Source organism: Cydia amplana, chromosome 3, assembly GCF_948474715.1.
Source record: "Cydia amplana chromosome 3, ilCydAmpl1.1, whole genome shotgun sequence".
Taxonomy (NCBI): Eukaryota; Metazoa; Arthropoda; class Insecta; order Lepidoptera; family Tortricidae; genus Cydia; species Cydia amplana.
This window is the reverse complement of record NC_086071.1, coordinates 5,962,648-5,987,376: the sequence shown is the minus strand read 5'-3', so window position 1 is coordinate 5,987,376 and position 24,729 is coordinate 5,962,648. Positions and strand designations below refer to the sequence as shown.

At 36.1% G+C, this 24,729-nt stretch overlaps 3 protein-coding genes across 6 annotated transcripts in view; all 3 read left to right on the top strand.

The window, feature by feature from the left end:
- Positions 1-11,964, top strand: part of LOC134662427 (uncharacterized) — a 69,686-nt gene extending 57,722 nt beyond the window's left edge. The window contains exons 10-14 of one of the 3 annotated variants that reach the window (XR_010098070.1): positions 9,927-9,998; positions 10,059-10,304; positions 10,760-11,281; positions 11,368-11,597; positions 11,891-11,964. Coding sequence is in view for 2 of the 3 variants with exons in the window: in XM_063518646.1 (XP_063374716.1) it covers positions 9,927-9,998; positions 10,059-10,304; positions 10,760-11,281; positions 11,368-11,520 (993 nt within the window). In the remaining variant the exon portion in view is untranslated. Of the gene's footprint in view, positions 1-9,926; positions 9,999-10,058; positions 10,305-10,759; positions 11,282-11,367; positions 11,780-11,890 lie in introns of those variants that run through there. The other 2 variants (XM_063518647.1, XM_063518646.1) reach the window with 2 other exon arrangements.
- A 4,423-nt stretch (positions 11,965-16,387) lies between these two features.
- LOC134662447 (uncharacterized) lies at positions 16,388-18,313 on the top strand. 2 transcript variants are annotated; one of them, XM_063518675.1, is made up of 3 exons: positions 16,388-16,583; positions 17,406-17,635; positions 17,926-18,313. In XM_063518675.1, the coding sequence occupies exons 1-3, from the start codon at positions 16,463-16,465 to the stop codon at positions 18,304-18,306; spliced, it is 732 nt and encodes a 243-aa protein (XP_063374745.1). In that variant the 5' UTR covers positions 16,388-16,462; the 3' UTR covers positions 18,307-18,313. The 2 variants fall into 2 exon arrangements, with proteins under 2 accessions (XP_063374745.1, XP_063374744.1); XM_063518674.1 differs by having other exon boundaries at positions 17,914-18,313.
- Positions 18,314-20,236: 1,923 nt separating this feature from the next.
- LOC134662417 (uncharacterized) lies at positions 20,237-23,052 on the top strand. Its single transcript, XM_063518632.1, has 3 exons — positions 20,237-21,951; positions 22,594-22,814; positions 22,950-23,052. Exons 1-3 carry the CDS (start codon positions 20,337-20,339, stop codon positions 23,043-23,045), a joined length of 1,932 nt encoding a protein of 643 aa, XP_063374702.1. The 5' UTR covers positions 20,237-20,336; the 3' UTR covers positions 23,046-23,052.
- The last annotated feature ends 1,677 nt before the right edge of the window (positions 23,053-24,729 follow it).

Here is a 24,729-nt window from a genome sequence, read left to right as displayed (position 1 = left end):
CAACGAATAAAATGTAATCTCACAGCTAACACCATAGTACAAAACGAAGATCGTTATTAAAAAAGCAATGTGGTCTTGTGCCGAATATTTCGGCAACTAGACCGACGTGTGGACGCTACCACGCACAAATAAAGAATGAAGAGCGCCGGCCGCTGCACGCCTGTGAGCGGTAACCGGATGTGGGCGGAAGTTGTTTTGACAGTTTTAATCAAAACAGTTACTCTTAAATGTGTGCGATGCTACCTGTAAAATAGGGAAACTACATGGTTAATATATAATTATATCTGAAAAATGAAGTGACGAAATATAATAGAACACTATTTTGTGAATGTATGTGTAAAGTTATCTCTAAAAAATATATTGAGATTTTTGGAAAAAAAAATTTAAAAATTTAGTTTTTAAAAAGATGTAAACATCAAATTCTACAGTAGCGATTTTTTGTTCAAAAGGCATAACTAAATATTTTACACTGTAAGTAAAATATGCACCACTTTTTTAGTGGTGCATACGTCACGAGCAATAAAAATGTTTGAAATAAATAATTACAATACAACATTAATTAAACACTTGGTGATTTTCCACTATATTGTTACGCCAATTATTCTACTCAATCTAATAAAATAAAAAACCAGGGGATTTAATTTTTACTATTTTTTAAACAATTATAACGTATTTTACCCCACGCGCATTAATTCTACAGTATATTTTTATAATGCACCATACAGCCTGTAATTAATGTTATCACAACGTCAAAGAATCTCCTATTAATACAATGAGCTTTTGTCACAATTGTAAAATTGGCTATCGTTAAATTATTTAAATGATCGGCGCGGGGCGGGAGGGGAAGCGATGGCGATACCTCGAGGCCGCACGGCCGCAAAGCAACGGATTGGATAGGATGAAGGTATCTTAGGGCGGTTACAAAGTAGCGTTTTATACGAGCGTACGCGTACAGTCACCAGCAATTAAATGTCTGCTAGTGCACGAAAATACTAACGACCTTTTTTCCTACGTCCAGTTCACCTAAGTTTAAAATGTATAAATTGCGAAACTTGTAACGACATGTGTCCCACGTTTAGCTGACCTAAGTTTAAAAAGTCTACCGTACCGCGAAGAAATTCAAAGGTGTTTGCCCAATCCGCATTGGGCTAGCGTGGGGACTACCGTACGAAACTGATAATTTTATTTAACATCACGATTTTTGGTCGTTCATGAACTGTCAAAAGTGACGTTTCTTCAAATAAAAACGTCACTTTTGACACTTGTATGGATGGGATATGTCAGTGTCAAACAAGTGACTAAAGTGACGTTTTTGAAGAAACGTCACTCTTGACACTTGTATGGATGGGATATGTCAGGGTAAAACAAGTGAGAAAAGTGACGTTTGTTTTTAAGAAACGTCACTTTTGACACTTGTATGGATGGGATATGTCGGTGTCAAACAAGTGACAAAAGTGTGTTTTTTTAAAGAAACGTCACTTTTGACATGTAAGGATGGGATATGTCAGTGTCAAACAAGTGACAAAAGTGACTGTTTTATTTAAAGAAACGTCACTTTTGACATGTATGGATGGGCTATGTCAGTGTTAAACAAGTGACAAAAGTGACGTTTTTGAAGAAACGTCACTCTTGACACTTGTATGGATGGGATATGTCAGGGTCAAACAAGTGAGAAAAGTGACGTTTGTTTTTAAGAAACGTCACTTTTGACATTTGTATGGATGGGATATGTCGGTGTCAAACAAGTGACAAAAGTGACGTTTTTTATGAAACGCCACTATTGACACTTGTATGGCTGGGATATATCAGTGTCAAACAAGTGACAAAAGTGACTTTTTTTTAAAGAAACGTTTACTTTTGACTTGTATGGATGGGCTATGTCAGTATCAAACAAATAACAAAAGTGACGTTTTTTAAGAAACGTCACTCTTGACACTTGTATGGATCGGATATGTCGGTGTCAAACAAGTGACAAAAGTGACGTTTTTTATGAAACGTCACTGGGATATGTCAGGTCAGGGTCAATAAAGTGACAAAAGTGACGTTTTTGAAGAAACGTCACTTGACACTTGTATGGATGGGATATGTCAGGGTCAAACAAGTGAGAAAAGTGACGTTTTTTAAGAAACGTCACTTTTGACACTTGTATGGATGGGATATGTCGGTGTCAAACAAGTGACAAAATTGACGTTTTTTATGAAACGTCACTATTGAGACTTGTATGGATGGGATATGTCAGGGTCAAACAAGTGACAAAAGTGACGTTTTTTATGAAACGTCACTATTGACACTTGTATGGATGGGATATGTCAGTGTCAAACAAGTGACTAAAGTGACGTTTTTTTTAGAAACGTTACTCTTGACACTTGTATGGATGGGCTATGTCAGTGTCAAACAAGTGACAAAAGTGACGTTTTTGTAGGAACGTCACTCTTGGCACTTGTATGGATGGGATATGTCAGTGACAAAAGTGACTTTTTTTTAAAGAAACGTCACTTTTGATATATATGGATGGGCTATGTCAGTGTCAAACAAGTGACAAGAGTGACGTTTTTGAAGAAACGTCTCTCTTGACACTTGTATGGATGGGATATGTCAGGGTCAAACAAGTGAGAAAGGTGACGTTTTTTTTATAAATATTGACTTTCAAAGTATTGTCATTAGGCTTTTTGAACGTAGCTATTTTGAGCGTAGCAATTTTAAAAGTATTGGTCTCAAATTATTTGTTATTTATTTTGATTTCTCGCAAAGCACTTGTTATTATTCCAATATTTTTTTGATAACACGTGTTAAATAAACAGATAATTGTAGAAATATAAAATTTTCGAGTGTAGGATGAATAAACATATTTTTTAAGCATAAAATAAAAAATAAAAAATCATAATAAATAGATCTCACGGTATCCGAGTGGTGCAAATTTCCATATCAATTGAGATTAATATTATGATCTAATCATCAAATTTTCGAATTGTGTAGGAATTTTTAAGTTACATTTATATCGATTATTTAAAAAAAAACTATAGATTGAGCTTACTGTACACAGCTCACAGGAAACTCTCGGGATTTCTTTGTTATTAATCATGAACTAACTTAAGATATATAATTGATACATTATCCCGACTGTATGACTTAGTCTGTATAGTGTTCTAGATATTGACCCTAGGGTCATTAATTTCATGAAGAGCTCAATTACGGTACTGGAGATAATCGTATCGTGGGTATCTGTAAACCCTAAATATTGATTAGAAAAAGCTTTCGAAACTGTACGAATTAATGCAAGCAAAATTTTTTCTTCCCCCGCCTAAGAGTGAATTATGTAGTAAGATACCAGTTTGTGGTCGGCTAATCGTCGATATTCATCTGATGACTTTACCTGTAACGGCGGTTTTCCTGCTTATTCTAAGTGGGTAACCCAACTGGTTAAGTGTCATTCTAGTGCCTTGCTGTACAGAATGCAATGGCGCCGAGGGTGCAGCAATTCTTGACCTTAAAGAAAACGAGTACTTCTCTACTTGTAGAAATTGATAATAAATAATAACGGTCACTGGTGTAGGTTAGGTTAGGTTAGTAGTAGGTTAGTTATGGTAGTAGGAACAGTAGGTATTATATACATAGAAATAGAAAAAATAAAGATTTTGGTTTAAAACTATTAAATGTAAAGAAATTGGCACCACCGTTATAGTTTGTATTTAGAATAATACAAACTTTACGGTGGCACAGATTAATAAATAGTTACTACGTAACAGATGCATCATTCCCATACAAAAGCGAAAATACCTACGCTATAATAGCCTACAAAATCTTAATAATAATACCTGCTGCTCAGGACGAGAAGAAATGTACCATAAGTACGCGCACAATGAGTCGAGACTGTGTTGCCCGCCGTGCGAGTCACGTGCCAACGCGTCATCGTAAGAATGCGCTAGGGTTGTAGGTACCTATTGTACCTAATACGATGATTATTGTAATAAAACGAATGTTGCGAATCAACCATATTTTTTATTAGTCAGTGAAATATGTTTTACTTTTATATAATGATTTATAATATTTTTCCTTCTCGGAATTCTCTGTTATTAAATTTTATAGTTGAAAATATCCTAAATCGCGTAAATAATTTTAATAAATACTCATACGGAAAACAGGAGCAAAGCGAAGTTTTTTAAAAGTTGTAATACGGTGCTACCAGGCCGATTCATTATGACGTTGCCAAAATTATTTAAAAATTACGTGGTTTGGTGGTGGTGGTTTACAATAATTACGTGTTTTCGGCATTTCGAAGCGTAAGCGCGGGAAACGTGCGGCTCAATGCGGCGCGAGCGCTCAGGCGGGCGTTCGCCGGCCCTCTGTCGGTTGTATCGTCGACGATACGCCGAGCGGTAGGCATATAGCGCGTGGCCGTGAGCGAGTGACGGGGGCCTGACGGTGCGGTGGTGCCAATTTCTTCAAACCGCGGCTTGCGAGCCGCATGCACTCTTTGAAGGTTCCATAGCGGCTCTTTGAGCTACATATTATTGGTATTTTTTGCTGTATTTGGCTCTTTTTTTCTAAAAAGTTTCCCGACCTCTGAGCTGGAGTTAGACCAAGCTAAGTTGGCAGCGATTTTGATAGCCCAGACGGCGCAACGCAAGTAGTACCTATTTTAAACGTCAAACTTAGATACTCGCGGCTCCTTCTAAAAATATTAGAAATTGTTTTATCTTGAGCATTTTGAACAATCTTGATTCTGTTTCAAACGTGTTTGACTGTTAAATTTCACAGGCGACATGTTCAATGTATGTAGTTATACTCATACTTAGTCATCATCATAAAGCCAGATCGTAGACGTTATAATCTGTCACATTAAATGAAGATGGATAATTATCAACGATTTATCGGTTCGTAACATCGAGCGCCGAGATTTCGCATTGATTCCGCCTTGCACTGATAACAACAAGACCGAGACCGAAGCGCCCACAGCCAGAGGCGTGCTGTGTACCTACTTCACGGCAGTCGCTCGCGCTCACCGCACACCGCCGCCCGCACTTCGCACAAATCACAACTCGCGAAAAACAATCGGAAAACTACTTCGACCTTCACGCAATCATACAATTTTATTTACCGTTTTTAACCATAGCAAACGGATTAGTTCGAACGCATTCCGAGTTACTTAATGCGTACCGCGTAAAGTGCATCGTTTGAAATTCGATCGTTCCATGAACTATTTGCCATGGTCTGACTTCATAGTAAACATTGGAAGTGTTGGTTTCAACATGAAAAATAATAAACCTAAGCCGCTCTTCGTCATTCAATGCTATGAAGTAAGTTCAGATACTTAGTGCTCCTATTGTAGGTAACTAGAGCGAAACAATACCTGATTAGTGTTATTAGACTAACATGGAGAGTACGAGTATCGTGACAAGTGCACACCATTATCTAGACAAAATCACTAGGTAGCCATAAAAATTGTCCAACATATGATTTGGTCGATGATACATCGCCGTGCCTAACCCATTATCAGTATAAATTAGATCGTATCTAATCAAAATCGATATTATCTGTACGGAGAAATATTTTTGCGAAAGCGTAAATAAATCTGTAGGCTGTAAAACCTACCTGTAGCAGTGAATAACTAAGTACCAAAGTACGAGTATATAGTAAATAAGTTTGATTATTGTTTTCGTTATGTAACTTATTGTATATATGCATGTTTATGTCAACATTTTTCCAATGCCCGGCGTACCGCACTGATAGCTACTACAATACAGCAAACTTCAAACAAAAATCTCAAAACAATTTTTTTATCAGCGATGGTTTGGACATTTGATAATAACAACTTAGTTTAATGGAAATGTTGACATAAACCGATACATATTTGATACCTTTAAACTATTTTCCAAATAGAGATGTGACGTTCCACAAGTAACATTTTAGTCCTATAATTTTAGTTTTTATCGCTAAAAGCTTGTATAGACGTCGTATTAAGGTTTCAGAGGTGACCACCTGTTGTATAAAAGCGTTTGACAACACTTTTTTGCTCTATAGGCTTATACAGCTAATATATTTTATAAGAAATTGATGTAAAGGTTTACTTCACCATTTTATAGAGCCGTTATAGGCGTGTACTATAGTAGGTTCAAATATAGCCACTATAGAGCAATATTACTGTATAATAGTATTTGGAATCACTTTTATGCAACTATTCTATAAGCAACTGATGTAAAGGTTTACATCATCATTTTATAGAGCCGTTATAGGCATGTACTATAGTAGGTTCAAATATAGCTACTATAGAGCAATATTACTGTATAGTGGTACTTAGAATCACTTTTATGCAACTAATTTGCGCTATTAAGGTTCCCTGCAAGCCGCTATAATTTTGTGTTTTAACAGTGACAAAAAACCCAACTATACAACAATTTTAGGATATAGTGGCTTTAGAGATCACTGCTATAGTACATAATACTTTAGTAGTGATACGAACACTATTATAGAACTGTTTTGCTCTATAGTAGCGTTTTTGGGACATATTTATAGCGTTAAAAAGCGCTATAGTAGTTTTTAAATCCCTATTATATCTCATCGCTATAAACGTCACAATGACTCTTTTATATCACAAAACCGTTGTATAGTGGTTTTGGTTTTTCTTTTAAAAGATAACAGCGTTATAGCTGAGTTTTTATGTCTTTTATAAACCCATTTAGATACATAAAGGTAGAAAACGACTACTTTTAAATGATAAACTTGACCTGTAATGGCTACTTATATCTTGCTTATATCAGTTCAGGCCTAAGCCACATAATGTGGTTCCGTACAAAATATTTTTTATATAAATGAATTGATAAAAAAGTTCCCAGTGATATTAGTCATTATAGTTTAGATTTATCAAGCAATGACAAATCACAAATACAACAATACAACAACACAAAACGACGATACAAGCAGAAAATCGTGACAGTTTAGATATTTATCGACATCCACTATTAGCACATTTTTTTACCAATGACACTGAAAAAGAAAACAACAGTAATGACTACATCTAAATTAAATAAATATCCTATGTCTTTCTAAAGAATTTGTAGGTGTAGCTGGGTCACGGCAAAATTCTTTTGGAACCCTAATTTTATTCATGATGGCGGTGAATACTTCGTCGTAAGTTCTATAGTTAGCGTATAAGAGTGTATGTTTTACTTATTGGCTCCATAATTGTAACTATGGTGCCATTCATTTTATTTTATTGAATTATATTTAATTATTTTATTAAAAACATATATAAATCCAGGGCGCATTTAAAATACTTCATTAATCTAATACTATTCTAACGGTAAAACTTCCGTCCCATACACATTTTTGCAGTAAAGATGAATTTAATCGACATCTAAATAATGCATATTATAAACTCTTTACTTACCACTTATTATACAATTCCAAGTTTCCTTGTGTTGAACCGTTTTTGTTTATCTTTACTGACGAATTGCTGCGTTGTAAAGGAACTATAAATTCTATTATAGCATAAAAAGGTGATATAATGGAATCACAAATGCTACTATAGTATAAATTAACACTATAATGGCGTTACTGACAACAAATTAGCACAAGAGTCATTATTACATCACTTTTATAGACCTAAAACGTCACGACTGACACTGCTACAGGTCTGCTATGTCACTGAATGGCACATAAGATGCGCCATTTCGGCTTTATAGGGCCTTCTTAGGTCTTTTATAGGGCCAGTAGGTGGTATTGAAAACGTTCTCTTGACTACTATAGTACCACAAATTGTTACTTGGTACCCGACCGAAAAATACATGAAAGTTACTTGTAATTATACCTACACATTATACAGATTATACAGAGTTGGATATTATACTACATAATTCTGTAAATATAATTTCCACTCGATGACGCGATCGTGTAAACAACCAAAGTTCAATGTCGGCGACGTCGTTTTTTGCACGACTACGTTGACTACGACTGCCCAAAAATAAGGAGTGTAATTTCTTTTTGTTTGTATGTATGTAAATACATATTATATGTTTCTTTATTCTAACTCCTAACTTACCTATTCGTAACTCTGATCTCGTTAGCATCCTTACGTCATCCCTAGTGACATAGGCTATGTGACATCGATCATAATTTTGAGTTCGTTTGTTAAGTCAGTATGTACTTATATACTTACCGACTTTTACAGGAGAAAGTGACGTGTCATTATAAATGTCGTATTTTCATTGCTATTTCACATTTATTTTTACATATATTTCAAATTTGACATTTATTACTTTATTGGTTATGACATTTCCACACTTTTTTGTTGTAAAGTCTGTGCTGTGTTAGCTTGAGCCAACTTTATTCGCGTTCTAGGGATTCTCTTACTTCATAATAAATATGATGTTAATCAGAAACTCCTACAAGTATGCCATCAAATATGCCGTAGACATTGGCACGCTAAGTTTAATAAATAAGGAGTCAGTCATGATCTTGACGCGGCTTTATTGTTAAGAGAATAAGAGCGCGTCAAAGTAATTTTGAACACCTCGCCCGCTTAGCAACTTCTGCTGCTGACTCTATGTAGATATACTTAGGTATGTATAGGTACTGTAATAATGCCCGCATCTCCACCCTCGAGGAAATCGGTCTATGTCATTTCCCATCTCTTCCTTATAATATATCCTATGTAATACAATTTTACGGTGGCCTAAGGAATTGGCCGACGACGGTACAGCTTCATTCATACGTAACAGATGAAGAGCTAAGCTGGCACGAGACTTACCCTCAACTGTAAACATTTTTATTTCATTCACATTCGGCGTCAGCATTGTGACTCAATGATCTACTAGCTCTTTGATTTTACCCTACCATATGCCTTTCACGCTTGGTTTGGAACCCTAATAATTTCCAAGGAGCTTGTAACGTTTTGTGGGTTTTTATACACGGCTCGATGTATGTTGATGAATTCCCCCAAGGTTAGAAAGAATGCATTTTTTTCCTCTTTAATGCGATAGGTACCTACGTAGATGTTTATGTGGATGTGAATCGCGTAAACAAACAATCATAGTGATTTGTTTTACAAGGCCGCAAAGATGTTGTTTAAAAACTTCCTCGTGCTAACATTGATACCCGAGCAAGCGAAAGATTTCAAGATTCTAAAGGCACGAAAAGTGGAATCTTGAGCATTGCGCGGGTTCAAGACACGACGGTTAAACGCACGTTGCTACCAAACGAAATACAATTTTTTTACCACTACAATTATTTTAAATGCTTTTGGAATTTTAGACGATTTAATTTAATCACTTGCCTATTTGTCGAACCTATAAATCTCAAAACTAAAATAGATCCGAAAATTGTTAGTTAAGTCATGTTCGTAGTTAAATTATTTAATGGTGGGTTTAGGAGCCTTAAATTTTCAGACAAAAAAGCACCCAAGTACTTATTTTTAACTAAAATGTAATAAAATGCAGTGAATACATATTGAACAGATATACCTAAGTATGTTTGTATTTTTGATCTCTGCTCGGATATGTATGATTGATTTCAAAAGAGAGACTTTCGTTTTTGTTGACTAGTTTAACTAAGTATAATAGAGGTTTTCTCCGTGCTGCAATATTCTCATTAGAATTACTTTTTATTACTTAGCTGGTTGCATGAATGCGAATACTGAAACCTAGGTACCTACAGCCGAGGTTATGTACCATAAGGTCCATAAGTATAATGTAGTTAGTTATCTAAGCAATCGCAAACAAAATGAAATTTACAATTGCAACTAATACTTTTTTTGAATACCGTATGCATAAATACCTATAATAAAAACTGCAAGTCTAGTTTAAGATTTTATTCTATTGTAATTGGAAATATAGTTCTCCTCCCCCTTTCTATTTGCACGTTAATGCAAACTCACTAACATATACTTGTTTATATAAACACATTTATACTCAATTCGCATTTATATTTAGGATCGCCAGCAAACGCTACCGCTGAGGAAGATAGAAGCTCAGTCGGAAATCTTTACCAACGGGCACCAGCAGGCGAAACGAGAAGTGACCAACGGAGCTCAGTCGGAAATCTTTACCAACGGGCACCAGCAGGCGAAACGAGAAGTGACCAACGGACATACGCAGCAAATACGCGAAACTTACAACGGGCATGTTGAACAAAAACGCGATGCAGCGAACGGGCATGTAAGCCAAGCTTTGAACGGGCACATTCTACAAAAACGTGACGACTTGAATGGGTTTCAGCAAAAGCGAGAAGTGGCGAATGGACAACCGCATTCTAATGGGCATCTGCAGCAAAAACGAGAAGCCGCGGACAACCCTCCTCCACCACCGCCGGTAAGAATTTTCTGGATAATTTTAGTAGGTACCTTTACAAATGCCATAATATTTGTAAGTTCAAGAGTCAGCGAATTTGCTATGCGTGTCTCACCGGACATTGACGAATTTTTCGATTCGATAATGTAGCATCCTTAAGAGTAGCGGATATGTTACAAGTGGAAATTAAATAGGTATATACATAACTGTTTCACAATTGAGGAAATTTATGAAATGTTTCAGAAATTAACCATCGCTAATCGAGAGTTATTTTACCATCCACCTCATTAAAATGTAGGATTTGTTCATTCATTGCTGGAATGTGTTGTTGAACAGCAATTAGGCATTTCATTGGCAGAGCAAATCGCTAAGAATTTTTAACTTTGCATCATAATTTACTTTTGGTTAATTGGCCAATTGATAAATCGGTTGAGAAATCTGGCCTTGATAACTAAGCTGTATTAACTTCCTTTCAGATGCCAGCGGTGAATGGTCAACAGAACGGAGAACATAAAAAACTAGACATATCGAAATCGATTCCAAAAACACTTAACACAGATCTGGTTAACTCTTTGAACCAAAGAAATGGTTCGTTGGCACGAACGCCGACGCCCGACTACAATAGCAAGACAGATTTTAAGACACAATTTAAATTGAAGAGCGTGAAAGATGACAAGGCCGAACTGGACTCGCTAGAGTCGTATACATTAAAAAATCCCGCTAACGTGCACCCAAAGCCGCCATCGAATTATTTTGTAAAAGCGCCGAACGGTACAGCTACGATGAAGAAACACCTGAGACCGGTGTCTGTCACGATAGGGGAGTACGCCGGGGGCGGGAACAGCCGGCGCGAACCTTCCAAGCTGGAGTTCCTCAATGGTGACAAACCTGACGGGCCTATGCCGGCAGACGAGGATGAACATATTTCCAATAGACTTCAGTCCGAGTTAGCGCTCACACTTTCTAGGTCCAATTTACGCAAAAAGACTGACGCATTGGTAAGTACAAAAAAATAATCGTAGCCGAGGCGTTCCCAGTAAAATGTAAATGTAATAAAGTAATATCTACATTGATTCTCTTTCAGGGTTATCAGATAGGTCCAGATATCCGGAGAGTAGATAACAACGAAGATAGTGATTGGTCTATTGACAAAAATTTTCACGCCAGATATGGAAACAATCTATTGCCTCTACCACCGAGTATAACAATACCCAAAGTATCAAAAGTAAACCATTGAGAGGCGTTACAAATATCTTCAAATTTTGTTATTGCGTCATTATCCATTGTCTTTTACACAATGATGATTTATTATATGTAAGAATGACTCAATCTTATACCTAACAAAACAACTAAGTCCTATTTAACACAAGTCTTCATCTACCAATACCTATCAATATCACGAGCACAATCAATTTCGATATGCACGAGTGAAATTAAAAAAGAAACACTAGAGTGGTGTGAAATTTCTAATCGAAGTAAGTAGGGAAGGGATAGAGGTACTATAAGGTGGTGGTGCTGAGGTTAATAGAGGAATGTTAGTTTTCAAGATAATTAAAAGTTAGTCTTCACAGAACCTAACTTAATTTATTATTTATATTTTGTTTCAGGCCGACGCAGGTCGATGATTTGAAGATCACTGTGATTTGTGATTACAATTAGTTTAATTAGTGTGTTTTATGTCGCGTATCACATATTTTTAATGAAGAAAAGTATGTATAAATCTTAGTATATCTGTAGATAAAATAACATGCGTTTTAATACTAAATTAATAATTCAAAATCTCCGAAGAAGAAATTGCCATTAACGGTTTTCAAAACGCGTTTTTAATAAATCAAATAAATTTAATTTATTGCTGCTTTAGAACATGCATAAGCACTGAACAGTGCATTGCCAAAGTTATTCTCATAATTAGAGTCAAGTTAAAACTATATTATGGATACAGACTAGGTTCAGTCAATGTTATATAGTTATTGGTTTTACAATGGGCAAAGTTGTTTTGTAACCGCTCGTGCTAATATTGATACCCGAGCAAGCGAAATATTCCAAAATTGAACCACGAGCGTGTAGTTCCAAAGGGGGATTTTGAGTATTGCGAGATTTGCGAGGGTTTCGAGGCAAGAGGGTTAGTTAACAAATTTTGGCATCGAATGAAACACAACATTTTTCACCGCACCAACGAAAAGAAAATACTGAGTGTAATACATCAAACAAAATCAAATTCAAATTAACGTTATTAAATATTTAAATCATTCAAAATTATCATTTAATAGTCAATTCCATCAGCCAACATAAGGACATAACTCAAAATGTGCATCAAATTACTTTGCCACTCTTGTGGATAAAATACAACATCAGTTTTAGAACAATCAAAAGAGCCTTTACTAGCTGGTGTGGTGAAAAATATGTTGTCGCCTTACATCAGCGGTCGGCAACCTTTTAGCAGCCAAGGGCCACATAGTAGTTAACGAAGTTGACGCGGGCCGTACTTTGTTAATATTTATGACTTTATCAGACATTGTCGTTTGTCAATTATTACACAGGTTCACGGGCCGCATCGTGGGCCGCAGGTTGCCGACCGCTGCCTTACATCAATACAATAAGTAGTTAAGAGGTGTATTCGGGTATTTCCGAATGAAGAATAGTGGCGGATAATTCCGAAAGCTGACTCTTACTACAACGGAATATGAGTGATTTTACAATGATTTTCGGGATTACCCGATTTCCGGAATTACCCGAATAAACCTTATGTAACATTCAATTCGACGAGACACCTACGAGAACGTGTTACTATATATCTATGTTTTAAATAACCTGCCTTCTTCCGAATTTCATGTCGAGTTTTAAGTAGGCACCTAGGTACATCACCTACTAACTTTAGGTTCCTACGAGTATTTTCACTAAGAATTTTCATTTCAATTGATAATAATAATTGCTCATGTATGTAAAATGCCTACTTACAAGAACTTTATTTTATACGTCAGTCTTTGGTACCTATAATAAGTATGAAATAGGGCCACGTTCATTTTTATTGTGAAATGTTTAGTTAAATAAAACACATGTCCAGCTTAGTTTACGTGTACCTAACCTACCTAAGTAATGTGTGTCTAGTTTAAATATGTACTCGTAGTTGTCAAATGTTTTAGTGCGAATTACTGTCTAATTATACGAATTACCTAAGTCATAATTGTAGATAATAATAAACAATTGAATATTTATGGACTTGGAGCGTTTTTTTTACCATAACTAGTAATGATCTATATATGATGAATCCTCATGTAGCTATAGCTCATAACACGCTTACCTACCTATAAAAGGTAAAGGTACTATGGTCTACGTTAGGTAAGAACCAAAGGTAAGAACGCAGCATAATTATGAAGTTTCGTAGAACGATATCGGGTTAAAGAATTTTTTATTTTCTCAAAAAGACATTTACATTTCACTTATATGAGAAACATTTTTTCATAACATTTGATGAATAGGTACATAAAATTTTATATTATTTATAAATTGCGTAGATAAAGATTTTAAATTTTACAATATTTAATGTTTGCTTCGACAAACATGCATTATTATAATACGATAATTGAAAACAATAATTATTATAATTCTATTTCTAAGTACTAATACTATTTCTAAGCATGCAGTATCACTAGAATTACATGTTTTGTAATTCACGGAATTATCATACATAGGTAACTATAAGATCAAGAGATGCAGAAATTATGTAACATTAAAAACCGGCCAAGTGCGAGTAGGACTCGCGCACGGAGGGTTCCGCACCATCAACAAAAAATAGAGCAAAACAAGCAAAAAAAACGGTCACCCATCCAAGTACTGACCCCGCCCGACGTTGCTTAACTTCGGTCAAAAATCACGTTTGTTTTGTTATATGGGAGCCCCACTTAAATCTTTATTTTATTCTGTTTTTAGTATTTGTTGTTATAGCGGCAACAGAAATACATCATCTGTGAAAATTTCAACTGTCTAGCTATCACGGTTCGTGAGATACAGCCTGGTGACAGACGGACGGACGGACGGACAGCGGAGTCTTAGTAATAGGGTCCCGTTTTTACCCTTTACCAAGTTGCACAAACAAGGTGTACATAGTGGAACAGTAAGACAGTAGGTCAGTTATTAATCAGAAGGCTTTCGTCATTTAGGATATGGTGTTTTAAGTTATTAATCTACAATAGAGTTAGACCAAGCTATAAGTTGGCAGCTATTTTGACAGCCCAGACTGTGCAAGTGGTACTTGAAACGTCAAACTTCTATAAAATTATGACGTTTAAATAACACTTGCAGTGTGTGTTATGAAAATCGCTGCCAACTTAACTTGGTCTCACTCTACTTCACTAATCTTTAGAAACATTAGAAATGATTACTGTGACTTTACAAAATGGGTTAATAGGTACTTTCCTTACAATGTAAACATCTTTATTAACTAGTGTGGCTACCTTCCTGAGGGCCTATCAGTGGCGGCGCGTCCATAAAAGCCGATTACCACCGGCTTGCCTGTGTTTGGACATTTGAGCAGAGTTATAAAGGAAATACATATGTTGTATTTGACGACTGGTCTGGCCTAGTGGGTAGTGACCCTGCCTGTTAAGCCGCGCTCCTGGGTTCGAATCCTGGTAAGGGCATTTATTTGCTTGATTAACGCAGATATGTACTTGTTCCTGAGTCTTGGGTGTTTTCTATGTATTTATGTATTTGTATATTATATAATATCGCTGTCTGAGTACCCACAACACAAGCCTTCTTGAGCTTACTGTGGGACTTAATCAATCTGTGTAAGAATGTCCTATAATATTTATTTATTTATATGTAAGTAAGCCAAATTAGCGGCTTGCCTATGGATATGTTTGACGCGCCGCCACTGGTGCACATAAACGCTAATCCGTGCCAGACGGGTGGACAGCCGAACAGCAAGTGAGATCATTACGTAACCATGCATAATTACCTTCTTATCTACGGCGTTGGTTCATGCATTGAACGTGTTGAAGTAAGTATTATTAGGTACTTAGAATAATAACTCAGTGGTTCCATATGAGTTATTGGCGTTATTGCAATGGTAAGTGTTGGTACTTACCACAAAGTTGGAATATTAATGTCATCGTTGTTTCCGTTCATAGACTAGGAATCCTCTAGACGGAGTTTAGAGCAATTATTTCATGAAACCGATGCTGCTAAAAATACGAGGGTGCGGGGGGACGAGGTGAGCGAATCCCGTGCCGTGATTGGCCCGTTCAAAGACACGGACCAATCACAGCACGGGATTGACTCGAAGATGGAGTAAAACTACCGTATAAGTGGCAGAGGGGGTAGCGTTACTATGCTCAGTCTAGAGGATGTCTTGTCTGTGTTTCCGTTGATCGCAGGCAGGAGGTCCACTTGAAGAGGTAGAACAAGGGGAAAACAGAATATTTTCACTAATTCTAATATGTAGGTAGAACAATAGGTACATAATATTATTATATTTATTACTCTTTTATGTAGAATAAAATAACGTTGAATTGATATGGAATTGATAGACAATGTCTTAAGGTAAAAAAGGTGAATAATATTTTATCGATCCATATTTTTCTATGGTTTTCATATGACTGCATAGGTTGATAGTATTTGACATAGAGAAATAAGTTATTAAGCTTACCTTTTCTCTATGCAATAAGTCAATAATGACATGATAGAGACGTTTCATCATAATTTGCCATAGAAGGTAGCATCCTATAGAAGTGGTCTACGCGTGCCTCCGTGAGGGACAAAACATATAAATTCGACCAATCATAGCGTCGCATTATGGTGGGCAACAAATGAATTCGACCAATCACGGTGGTCAATTTACGGTGGGGAATAAAACAAGATGTGAGACTGTGACAAGGACAAACAATAATAGCGCTTTCTCTGCTACTCCTACTGAAAGATACATAAGACTATCCCGTTCTGTCAGTTATCCCCACCACTCATGCCCAATCCAGTTATACTAGATTCATGTAATTTGCTATTCTGCTATCATAAGAAATGAAAACATAGATTAGAATATGTATTATATTACCTATTAATTAAATCGCTAAAAGCTTAGATACGTTTTTGGCCCTTCAATAATTAAGTATTTATGTAACTAAACAGTATATAACTCATCTGGGATTTGTTTATTTCATGGTTTTTTGGTTCTTTGCGAAATGTACGGAATGATCAAATTATTGCTCAAAAAGGAGTGCAATGTTGAAGACACAGTGTTAATAGAAAGCCCCTTTAAGGAAGAAACGCGTTTGGGAGTTTATTGTGATAAAGTGATACTAGGTAGAGTATGTGTTCATGTGACGATATTAATAAATAAATAATAATAAATAAATAAATATTAATGGACATTTTTACACAAATTGACTAAGCCCCACGGTAAGTTCAAGAAGGCTTGTGTTGTGGGTACTCAGACAACGATATATATATAATATAATATACAAATACTTATATACATAGAAAACAACCATGACTCAGGAACAAATATCTGTGCTCATCACACAAATAAATGCCCTTACTGGGATTCGAACCCAGGACCGCGGCTTCACAGGCAGGGTCACTACCCACTAGGCCAGACCGGTCGTCGAAATAGGTAGGTACCTATTAATATCGTCACATGAACACATACTCTACCTACCTAGGTAGGTGTAAGTTGGGATATCAGGTAGGTAGGTAAAGTCAGCAGCAGCAGGTGTTCAAAATGATCTTGACGCGACTTTATATTGTTATAAAGAATAAAGCATGTCAAGGTAGGTAATTTTGACCACCTCGCCCGCTTAGCACCTTTCTGCTGCTGACTGTAGGTACCTATAAAAATGTGTGCGAACTCATGAAAATAATTTCTCTTGTTTTTTTTTTAATTACTGCTCTATTCAAATCAAAATTGATCGAAGTTCCTGTACCCAACAGTCACGTGCACAAAATTCGTATGTCGCTCACAGAGGGGCTTCCACCAAAACCGAAATTCGCAAATTGCGGGGATCTTTCTCTTTTACTACAATGAGGGCGTAATTAGAGTGACAGAGAAAAATGCCCGCAATTTGAGAACTTCGACTTTCGCGGTTATATTAAGTAGCTCTGATTACTCATATACTTATTTTCTAGCCATAACTCCAAATAAATTTGTGATTGCTGCTGAGAAAAACGCCGAATGCAAAAAGGAACGGTTTACAGAAAACGACCCAAACATCGAAAATGTCTCACTCGTCTCCATTTATCCTTTGACTTCCATACAAATAGCTGTATTCAAGCGCACACATAGACAGTCGTTGAAGGTGGTTTTCAATGGATTGATTACTAGATACTTTGAACTGGGAAGGTTTGACAGAAGAAAAGTAAGTTTATTTCGTGTTTTGTGTTTTTTATAGTATCGATAATGTGTGCAATTGGCCATGTGCGTAAGTTGTACAGCCTAGTGTGACAGACACTTTAAGGTAGGTATAAGGTATTAATAAAACTCTGCTCGAATTCACCTTTGACGCACAAAGTGGTAGAAATTTTACTTGTATCAGTTAAATATTAAAAATACCTAGTTACTCCAAAGTTTCACTTAAATGTCTCATGATTGGTGCCGTTACCATACTAAAATAAATCTTAATTACTTAACCGACAGATATTTTGGCAGCTTTGGTGTCATCATGTTAAGGAGATAAGAAGGAATTCACCGAGATGGCCTTACGAAATGACCAAGTCTGCCATAGCACGGGCCCAGAATACTCAAAGATGGACCGACAAAGATTTATATCTGGGATCAAAAAGGCAAATTGAAGATCAGGATCGGCCAATCCCAATCCCAGGGATAGGCCGCACAGAAGACAAACTGTATTACTTGAAACCGCAATGTTGTGGATGCTGTGATAGTTATAGTACCGAGCATTGGGCACAATGTAGTGAAGAAGTACACACGACGCGTGACTACGAAAACTTTGCGTATACCGATGATCCGAATTCTAACATAACTTACACCTCCTTAATGACAACAGTTGGTATAATAGGCCAATTTTAAAAGGGTAAGAGATTTAAAAGGATGATAACGATAATATTTCCCACTGTTAAATTAAAGTTTCGTCGTAACTATGCGAACACCTGCAAAAACGTTTCTTTTCATGTCGTAGTTATAGTTACCTACGTATACCTACAAATATATTGATGTTAGACGAAAGAAAGACCCGCGGGAAATCGCCTTTTCATACAAACGTAGGTAATACTTAGTCCTCATTTTCATCTCTGGATATTAACATTATTGAAAATATTTTGATACAATTTGTTGTAAATATATCGACTAAAGCCCTGCGTTTGATATTTTCGAATTTTTTATCATTTTAAGAGTTAAAATCTGTTTTTCGCTCCTCATTTTTAGGCTATGGTTAACATACTTACCTACATCAGATTATGGAATAGTTATTTGTTTTACAAGGGGGCAAAGTTGTTGTTTAACCGCTCGTGCTAATATTGATACCCGAGCAAGCGAAAGATTCCGGAATTGAACTACGAGCGTAGCGAGTGGTTCGAATAATGGAATCTTGAGCGTTGCGAGAGTTTCAAAGCACGAGGGTTAAACAAAATTTGCCCCCGAGTGAAACACAAAATTTTTCACCACACCAACCCGAAGCAAATATTAAAATGTAAAATATCAAACCAAATCAATTCCAAATTAATGTTATTAAATATTTATCATCCAAAATCATCATTTAAAAGTCAATTCTACCAGCAAACATAAGAAAACCACTTAAAATTTGCATTTGATTACTTTGCCTCACATGTGAATAAAATGCAACTTTGCTATCGGTTTTTGAAGTGCAAAGTAAGCCTTTCCGAGCTGGTGTGGTGAAAAAATATTTTTCATAATGTCAATATCCAGAGAGGAAAATGGGGACTACGTTTGTATGGAGAAATGGCTGTCCCCTTTCCTTTTATAGTTGGTCAAACCAATTTATCAGTCAGTAAGGCCCCATTTGCACGGCAGCTTTTTCAACGCGCGTTAAAAACATTTTAAAAAAGCGTTTGAATGACACAAATGGATACAGTCATGTGTATTTATTCACACGACAGCGGTGGCGCTTTTTATCAAGCGTTGTTGGATTTTCTTCTTTAAGCCTTGGTCGTTAAATCGAATTTAGAGTCTGGACAGATTCAAGCGCTTTTTTAACGCGTGTTGAAAAAGCTGCCGTGCGAATGGGGGCTAAGAACCATGAAAACTATACTCATCCTTTTCTTTTGGGTGCTAGTACTAGTGTAAGACAAAGATATTATGATTCTCTCTGTCTATGTTTGTATGTTTGAAATGAGATAGTCCTTTGACAAACTATACGTAAAATATTAACGAAAATAACAAAAGTTTATGATCTTCATGAGAAAACCGTTTGCCACTTTGCACTTTGCTGCCTGGGCTAAAACCGCGAAAAATCTAATTTCGCAAATTGCGGTCATTTTTTTCTGCCACTATAATTACGCCTGCATTGGAGTAAAAGAGAAAGATCCCCGCAATTTGCGAATTTCGGTTTTCGCGGTAGCCTCTCTGAGAACATCAAATATTATTGTACCTATGTACCTATAGTCAGCTGCAGACAAAAGGTACCAGCCCTGCATAGAAGTTTGTTTGTATGCAGGGGTGGTGCCTTTTCTCTGCAGCGGACTGTACCATGTTCAGGGTAAATAGGACTTATTGTAAATAGCCTTTATTGACGGACGTACCGGACCGTGACCTTGGTCCTCTTTCTCGCTCTCACGTATAGCTGCTTCCTACGGACGTACGGTGCGGCGGGCCACATACTAATGTATTGCAAATTGTATGCGATTATCGATGATGTTTGTAGAGGCCATTCGCTTTAAGCAGTCGTTTTATTAAATATCTCAAACATGGTGAGATATGTCATGGATATGTCATATGAGTGACACTGACAATAGTGACAATCTATTTTACTCACGCGGATGGGAAATATATTTTATGTGGAATTTATAGAATGTTGTCTGTACTTTTCTGCTAAACAGACATAAAAAGATATTTGACTAGAAGTTTATGGTAAAAAAATCACAATGAATTCAGTATGTAAACTTGCACGAACCTTAAAGTACATACAATGTCTGAATCCGGTGTCACGATCACTTAAAAATAGTTTAAGAAATGATAGCAAACAGGTGCACACTTCTAAAATAATGGGAATTAAAATGTTTATGGAGCACGAAAATCTATATGCGTATAGCGTAATGGAAAGCAATGGATACGCAGCAAAATTAAAATGGGAAGTTCAAACGGTCCCAGTGGCAAAAGACCAATTTAACCATTTGATTCAGCAAGATTGGTGTAAAAAGTCTCCCCAGGAACTTTTCGCTCTCTTGCCCTCTCTGGCAACATATTGCTCGGAACATGGTTTATGCATATCCAATAAAATATTTGATAGTTACATAGATAACCTAACTGACAATATTAAGCATGCAACTGACGAGGAATTGAAAGGATTATTTCATTCACTAGCAAAATGGCCAGAAACGGAATCTATCAGAACTAGAAACTACATAGAAGTATGGGCAGCACTTGACGATGAGTGTTTGAAGAGGCATAGAGATTGGTCTGTTGATCAAATGATTTCTTTTTTGTCTTTATTTTATTTATTAAATGTGACAAGAGCTAGTGACTATTGTACTAAAAGTTTACAAAGGATTACAAATAAGGTGCAGCAGTTAACCCCACAACAGCTGGTGCAAGCTATGTTCTATATAAGTGCAAATCGTAAATCACCTCATGATATGCACAACTTAGAAGTATATTTGGAAAACAACTTTTCCAAGTTCTCAATAGATGAACTGGCCATTATGTCAATGGGGTTTTTCAAAAGTAAAACCCCTATAAGAACTATGGCACTGATAGAAAGAATAATAGACAAAATTATAGAACAATCTTCTGATGTGCATGAAGTGTCACTAGCAGCGCTTCTGAAGGTGATTCGTTATTCAATGAAATCTGACGAAAACAACAAAATTTATGAGTTGCTGGAAGCTCTGCAGCATGAAACTCCCAGACTCTCCGTCATGTGCAAAGTGCACATAGCCTTAGTTGGTACAGCAACACTCACACTACACAAACAATGTTTATCAAAAATTGCAGAATTAGTTATTAATTCTATGTCAGAAGCCAGGATAAAGGATTTAGAAAGACTGGTTTTCACTTTTGGTACATTTAACCACAGGCCTGACACAAAGGAGTGCTTTTTTAAAAAGGTTATGGATGAATTGAGAAAAGTGGAGCGTGGGGCGGAGGTAAACAGATTTGGCAGATCATTTGCTTGTACTATTTCATTCCTAGGAATGTTCAACATTTACCCTGTTGACCTCATGGATAAAGTGTTAAGTCCAGAATTTCTATTAAATACCTATGGAAAGTATTGTCACAATTATGGCAAAGAAATTTTAACAATCCAGAATGCAAGGGACATTCATTGTACAAATGAAACACAAATGAATTCTCTATCTACAAAACAAATAACAATTTTGGCAAAAAAATACACGGATTACTGTCCAAGTGAAAATTTTCCTAAACAATACAATGTCTCCGAAAAGCTGTTCTTGGATGTCATGAGGATATTAAAAGAGACAAGAGGTGGTGATGATTATGTGATTGGCGATCATGTCTTGACCCATCATCAAAGAGGAGGTAAGGGGGATAACTTAATAGGGTCATTGCGCTAGTTTAATTCCGTCCATGCTCTAGTTTTCGTCCACTTGACAGATTAGCGAATAATACATTTGATTTTTAATTTGCTACTGGCCAAATATCATTTTTATGTAGATAGGTATATTATTTAGACCAGCCATTCCGCAAGAATTTAGAATAATTTAGAATAATAAAATAAGCATAATTATTATGCTTATGAATAAAAAAATATACTTCTAAAAACGATTGTTTTATTGTAGGGTTCCATCAAGTATTTCGCTTTCCAAAAGGGTTCCGTCAAAAAAAAGATTGAGAACCGCTGATTTAGACATTATTAAGGATTGTAATATAGGTGCAGCAATATAGGTTTATATTCAAATTTCGTCAAGTGGACGAAAACTAGAGCTGGACGAAAACTAACGCACCTACCCTATGTATACTAAATATACATCATCATACAAGATACCACATTATGCAATTATCATCAAAGGTATTACTGTTAATTAGAAAACAGTACTTATTATGGAAATAAAACTTGTGGTACCTTTTCCCACAAAACATAATTAAACAGATTCTGAACTTAGAATTAAACAAATGGCTATTTCAGTTGTGTATAAAATATTTCTGTTTTTAATCTTTCAGATATAATAATTTGCGATAGTCATGATGGCACACCATTGCCAATTGCAAATGCTTTCAGCACTGCAAGCTTTGGCATTTTGCGGAAACTCCCAGATAACAATAGATGGACAGTTATTGTAATTACTGGAAGAAATGGTGAAATAAAAAATACCGGATCACCGACTGGGCCATTTCTTTCTAAACTCAGAGATCTTCATGCCCTTGGATATTATGCTGCATTGGTAATTCTAATTTGTTATTTTAATCTGATTTTGATGCCTCTTATTTAATCTTTAGTCTAAATTTTGTTGGATTTGGTTTGCCTGTCATATCATGCTTATGTGCATATTAAGCTTAATTTTCTATTTTATTTACAGGTGTCGTGGAAAAAATATTCAAAACTACAGTCAGCTAGAGAAAAGTGTGATTATTTACATGAATTAATCCATAATGCTTTAAATAATAAAGTTTAAGACTAAATTATATCCATATTATGTATAGTCTGGCCATCCATTTCATTTGTATAGTATGAAACCTGAATAAGAGATCACCGCTAGTAATTTGTTATTTTCCTCTCAGCAGAAAGTGTCAGGCAACCGGAAAAATGTAATATATAAATCACTAATAGGGAGCGTGCATGAACTGTAGGGGGCAACGCAGGAGCCGCTTGTTTATTGGCCAGATGAGTTTAAGTTTCTGATTTAGACCTCAAGGTAGCAGAACCTATAACGCGCAAGGGAGGGAGCAGCATCTACTTTGGCTTGTAAAGACATCAAGTTTAAGTTTCCGGTTTAGGCCCCAAGATGGAGGGTCTAACATTTTATAAACTCCCAAGGCCCATAACTCACTACCGCACCGCACCGCGACCATGGTGCGTCGGACCCATAATTGAGAGCGAGAAACCTCTCGCTCTCACTTATCGATGCGGCTAGCTACATATTAATAATCTGTGCGGCGCACCTTGACCTTGGTACGGTGCGATAGTGTGTAATAGCTATAAAAGACAGATGTTCGATCGTGTGATGCCAATGACGTATAAAAGAGTGGACTCGGCATATTGTTCTATACATGCAATCAGTTATATAAATACCAAGCATTTCGATGCAGAATAAGTAAAAATTATGTTGTCACTTTCTAACCAATATATTTTCTCTTATGTGGAAAAGGATAACAATACTTCAGTGCGTTCTGCTATGGCAACATTTTTCATTTGATGGTCACGTGACATGCCTACTGTGGCCGGTCCGCCATATTCAGTTCACGTTTTCCATGGTACATGAAGCGTCAAAGTGTTCTGTTATTAAAATAAAATATTGGATATTCGGAAATTTTGCGAATATTTCTGTTTAATAATGTGGTGTAGTGGTTAAGGACAAGAAAGGACATAATCCCTAAGTGCAGTTTTGTTGGATGTGGCTCAAGAAAAAAGGAAAACCGGAAAAGTTTGTCGTTGCACCGGTATGTTTACATTTTAACTGAAATATTTGTTATTTCATAGATGACTGCCTTCTTGTGGTGTGTATTTAGTTAATAACTAGCCAATAAATACTATTTGCGATATATTGGAATAAATTAAGGATTTATTTTCGATATTTTCGTACTATAGAAATTAGTACATTTGACAGCTAGTGATGTGCTTTTATATCGAATTTAAGAAAAGTTTGGGGAAGAATCTTAACATGTATTTGAAAGATTTTGTATGTAAATTTATATTTTCAATTAATTAGCAAAAATTGGACCAATCTCATTTTACGACGGACGATATCCCTTCGCGCCTACATTTTTCAAATTTGCCGCCTTTTTCTACTGAAAAGATCTGTTTGACCAAGTATATATGTATATACTTAAAACCTGTATCCTGAAAGCGGTTGTACTGAGGGAAAGTAAGTAATCATATATTATATAATATTTTTGTTTTTTCAGGTTACCGAAATCTGAACTGAATGTACGAGAAAAAATGGTTAGAAACCATTGGAACAGAAAATATAAGGCAAAACACAAACTCTTGCTGATGAAAAGTGTAAGTAATACAAACTTACCTTGATGTACGTTTCCAATATTATAGAAAAAACAAACGGAAAAAGAATCTTTCTGGAACTACCTGAACAAAGTTGTATTATTCCGAATCAGAAATGAATAAAGAATATTTTTGTGTAT